Source organism: Adiantum capillus-veneris, chromosome 1 (genome assembly GCF_014529385.1).
Source record: "Adiantum capillus-veneris isolate H3 chromosome 1, ASM1452938v2, whole genome shotgun sequence".
Classification (NCBI taxonomy): domain Eukaryota; kingdom Viridiplantae; phylum Streptophyta; class Polypodiopsida; order Polypodiales; family Pteridaceae; genus Adiantum; species Adiantum capillus-veneris.
Window position 1 is genome coordinate 182,766,114 of NC_140931.1, and position 5,267 is coordinate 182,771,380.

Here is a 5,267-nt window from a genome sequence, read left to right on the forward strand (position 1 = left end):
GGACTCCTTGTACTTCTATATTGTCACGCCGATCAGAACCATTGTCAAGCATGCTCCCATCTTCACATGTCTTGACTCATCCATGAGCAATAGTCTCTGAGGTTGTCATCGGTCTCACTGCTTGAAGCTAAGACAATGATCTTCTCACACTACAGAGGGTTTCATCTTCCCATTGCACCTCTCTAAGATCTCCTTCAGCTTCATTCACCCAATCAAGGATTTAATGATCATGTGATCATGTGAATTTCTTTGTGATTACCATGTGTTATTATCATATTCACATAATTACAATTTACATGATCACATTTAAGCTGATGAATGGTGACCTAATAACCCACTGGTAGGCTATTATTCTTTTGCAGTTGGGGCCCACTTGGATATGGCAAGATATAGAAAAGCCCGATAGGACTACTGGTTTGGGTGGTTTTTGCAAGTTAATAGGAAGGTCATGTTGAACATTGAACACGATCATGTGTTTTAAAAAGTGATCACTCAACGTCATTAACATGTTCACTTGTTTGTGACCATTTCACCATATCAAATGAGTCTCCATGCACTATGCAAATGTTGTGCAACACAAGTCAAGTTGCAACCATTGAGGGCACAATCTGCAAATCGATCCATATCACATCTCATCAAAAGGATCCAAAAAAAATGACTTAAACATACCAAAAGCCCTCTCAATGGGCATTCTTATGCTCGACTGGATAAAGTTCTATTGATATTTTAAGAAGGACAATCCATCTTTGCTTCCTTTAAATGGAACTATCATATAAGAACGTGGTGGATATGCGCAATCCCCTTTGTTTTTGGGGCTTCTTAAAGTCATCGTTTAAACTACCCCTCACATGCACTAACTTTGGGAGCTCCTTCGACTCCTCAACACTTGGAGTAGACAAACTTGCATGGCTAATGCAAATTGCATGAGCCCTATTGTGCATGTAGTCATCTAAGATATCAAACCATTTACACATATATTTCCTATCATTACTCGAGATTGCATTGTATGCCTTATCCTCCTTGTATTGCATTTAGACTCTTTACCACTTCTTGCCGAAAATCTCGCCATCTTTATCAAAGTCTAAATACAAGGATGCCAAATTACAGGATGATATCTTGCTCCACAAGTCATATCCTTGTTTTTTGGGCTTCTTAAAGCCATCGTTTAAACGACCCCTCACATGCACTAACTACTCTACCCAATAATCCTTCCAAAAGGATTTGCCCTTGCATTCATCTTCTTCTAGGTCTACCTTGGTGGACTTCGCCTTAACTCCCTTGACTTTGCATGAGGCATGATTTTTGTTCACATTCTCTCTCCTATTTTTGCCCTTGAGGACTTCTGACTTGTTTGAAGTATATATCCACATTGGAAGGTTCCATAGAAATGTCACCAACCTTAGTTGCAGTGGGGATGCTAGGGTGACTAAGGGTGATGTGAGTTAACAAGGGTTTCACCAATGATGCATGGACACGACACATAGATCCCAACATTTGCACGAGAGATATTTGTGCAAATGGACTAGGAATAGAACTAGTCTATGTAAGCATTGCTGTAAATCCACAAGAAAGGGGAGGATATGATTTAAAAGGGGATGTAATGGGTTGGAAGGGGGAAAAGTATCACTTATGCAATGGACTGTCGCTCTCCATTTGAGAGTCAACTTGAGAGAATTGTTGGGACTCCATCAGATCCTAAAAGTTAAAGAAGATGAAAAATGAACAACCTTTCAACATATAATGCAACTTCATGAGAATATCGGCAATAATTAGAAATTGCAAAGACGTTTTTGTAGCGACTTAAATTAAATGCACAATTCTAAATTAAACTTTCGAGGTGCTGGAAGCCCTTACAAGCTGGGTCATGCATTGTTAGGCCTTTGAGTACCTGCCAACAAAAAATGTTTTGTGAGAAAGCTAGCCAGCAAATTCATTGATTTCAATGACTCGAACAACCACCAGAGTTAACGAAACGCAGCCGTTGACATGACGTGCTTGTTGACTTGCCGGCTTGTTGTGGGAGCTTTGATGCAGGCCGACAGGAAGAGCTTGATCGCTGCACTGCAGGTCAATGGTGGTGTGATGATGTAGCTTTGATGCAGGATGAGCTAATAGTGCTACAGGTGACTTTGCTCGAGGGCGGGGCTGGCGTGCAGTAATTGCAGGGGTTGGTGACGGGCAAATCCCTCGAGGGGTCTGCAACCCAGAGGTGAGGGAAGCCAAGCAAAGGGCAAGCATCCAGAGATGTTCTATCACGAGCCAGATAACAATAGCAACCCAACTCAGAGCACCATCTGTAGCTGCTTGAGGCACTGCTGTCAGCAAGCCAATGGAGATGACGACGTAGAGGCTGGTATGATTTAGCCAGAGAACAATAGCAACCCTTGTACAACATGCCAAATACATAAAAACAGGCCAAGGACTGGCAAGTACTGAAACAACACTTCAAGAGCGATGGGGGAGTAGGTCAATATAGGGTTGGCAGAGCGCTTTACAAGCTTAGCTCTGCACTGGCGCCTAAGCGGTTGCCACCAAGAAACCAACTCTACTGTTTGATGTGCTCAAGCTTATGTGAGGACAAAGGGGTGTTGCCATGGTGCCATCGCATGCCTTCAAGCGTGTGAGTCAAGAAGCTAGAGACTGTATTCATTTTGAAGTAATAGTTTTTCTTTTGCAAACTGGGTGAAGACATGTATAGGTGGTGCCACTTTTGGTACCACCAATAGCCCCCTATTAGCCATAGGAGAAGGCAACTTGAGTCTTTTTCAAATTTAAAAATGGAAAGAGAGGGAAAACATGTTTTCAATGGTATTAGCTTATTATAAAAGCATGCAAACTGTACATGCATATCTAGCTAATATATTCGCATGATTACAACCCACACGCGTGACCTCCCATACTTTCAAAAGTGCATTAATGTAAAGTTGTGGGCCCCGCGAGTCTCCTTAGTGCCATCCTCTGCACAAGCTTTGAGATTATTCTTGCATTGCTTTCAGACTCAGATTTTTGCATCAGACCCTACACCTTGCTACTTTGCCTTTGTGTTCTTAGCACAATCTCCCTGTCATTTGATCTTCATTGCACATAGAAATGAGCACTCCCTCCAAGAGAACAACACCCTCTTGGAGGTCCAAGAGAGCGGTCAACGAGCCTGCAGTGTGTGTTCAAATGACTCCTTCCCTCGTGCCAGAATCTGCACGTGTAGATTATGAATCTCTCTCTAAAAGTAGCCCCCTATATCTAAGTCTGCTCGGAAAGATATTGTGCTACCTCACCTTATCTATATGCACTGCATATACTGCATGCATGTTAGAGTCATGTCTATGCACATGCAGATCAGTTTTGGTGCAACAAAACTAACTTGCTCTGGCTCTTATTGGCAGCATCTTCAGAGTACCCGACATTGTTATGTTTTTGCTTCTCAACGTCGGAGCTGCACTAGGAGTATGGCATGAGCCTTGAGGGCAAGCTGCCCAAGGATCTCACTAAAGTGGACTTGCCACCTGACCAGTGGCTGACTGTGTTCAAGGTTCCTAAGAGAAAGAAGACGAAGGTCTTCCTCAACATGGTAATTCATGCATCTCTACGATGATTTTTACCTCCTCTACCAGAAAGTGTACCAGGCCGTCCCTTCCAACGGTGAACTCATGACAAAGTTGGCTAGGGGGTTGGCCTATGAAAACTATGTGAAGTCGCAAAATGGGGGCCTAAATAGAAAGGTAATGAAGTTCAAGTCTGATTATGGTGTGTCTATATTACCAGGACAAAGGGACTTTGGTGTAGACTCCTACATGAAGCTACTGTGTCCAACCTCCCGTCAAAGCATTTTGAGGTCCAATCCTAGCCCGTGTACATAGAGTGGGTTGATCAAATTGCCTAAGACCTTGACCGCCAAACCAATAAAGCTGAAGATAAGGTCTCCTTTGCTAAGGCCATCTTGGCAGAGAAGCATCATTTATGGCTGTATAACGAACACAGCCACAATGCTTGTGCTCAAATTATTGCGGAGACAGAGTGGCTGAGAGCAGAGGTGCGGACACTGAATGTAGCCCCAACAAAGAATGCATCTCTTATCCTCCAGAAAGAAGCTAAGATTGGAGTACTCACAAGGGTGTTGAGTCTGAGTGGTGTGTCATCAGATACTGCAAATATGAAGGAGGAAGTCACTGTTGTGCAGGTACAGTTTATCAATTACATGAATTTTCATCAATAGTTAAGCACTTGAAAGCACTTCAAAGCACACTTCTGAATACTTTAAAAAGCCACAAAGTACTTAGAAAGGCTTCATAGTGCCACATAGTGCTAAGAATTGCTTCAAAGAGCTTATTAAAGCTTGCAAGGACTTCCAAACATTGGAGGGGATATTGAACTTCTCTAAAGTGCTTAACAAGGGCACTTTGACAAAGCACACTTCTAAGCACTTTGAAAACTCTCAAAGTGCTAATAAGTGTTTCAAAGTGCCCTCAAGCCCTTAGAAGTGCTTCAAAGTGCTTATTAAAGCTTGTAAGAACTTTTGAGAACTTGAGGGCACATTTAATTGGTTTAAAGTGATTGTGAGTTGTTAACAAGGGCATTTTGAAGCACTTCAAGGCACTTTGAAGCAACCTAACACTTTGAAAAGCTTCAAAGTCCTTATAAGTGCTTCAAAGTGCTTAATAGGGGCTTTTTGAAACACTTTAGAGCATTTAAAAGTTCTCTCAAGTGCTTAGAAGTCTTGAGATTTAATAAGCACTTTGAGGCATTCTTCAAAGTGCTTATTAAAGCTCAAGACTTCTAAGCACTTGAGGGAACTTTTAAATGCTCTAAAGTGTTTCAAAAAGCCCCTATTAAGCACTTTGAAGCACTTAAGTGCTGAAAGATGTCATAAAATTCTTGGAAGTGCTTGCAAGTGCTAGAATCTCAGTGATCTACAAGGGTTTTTATCAATATTCAAGCGCTTTCAAGCACTTATAAACACTTCTAAGCACTTTGGAAATGCCTAGAAGTGCTTTCAGATTCAAAGAAGTGCTAAAAGTTCTTACAAGTGCTTCAAAGTGCTTATAAAAGTTGTAAAGTGCTTAGAAGTGATCAAAAGTTCTAGCATCTCAGTGATTTACTTGGAGTTTTTTTTAGTTGGCATGCACTCTGAAGCACTTCCATGTACTTTGAAGAGTTTCTAAGTACTTTGAAGTTCTCAAAAGTGCAATTGTGCTTAGAAGTGCTTAGATGTTCTCACGAGTGCTTCATGGTTGATTATCTAATCCATAATAATCTTTTGTTTCTCATTT

The 5,267-nt window shown here is 41.6% G+C and overlaps 1 protein-coding gene across 1 annotated transcript; it reads right to left on the minus strand.

The window, feature by feature from the left end:
* Positions 1-1,917: 1,917 nt before the first annotated feature.
* LOC147466126 (uncharacterized) lies at positions 1,918-2,406 on the minus strand. Its single transcript, XM_086513404.1, has one exon. The coding sequence runs from the start codon at positions 2,404-2,406 to the stop codon at positions 1,918-1,920; it is 489 nt and encodes a 162-aa protein (XP_086369530.1).
* Positions 2,407-5,267: the final 2,861 nt, after the last annotated feature.

Excerpts from the sequence above, each read along its gene's own strand:
- LOC147466126 (XM_086513404.1), bottom strand. The coding sequence starts at position 2,406 with ATGTATTTGGCATGTTGTACAAGGGTTGCTATTGTTCTCTGGCTAAAT.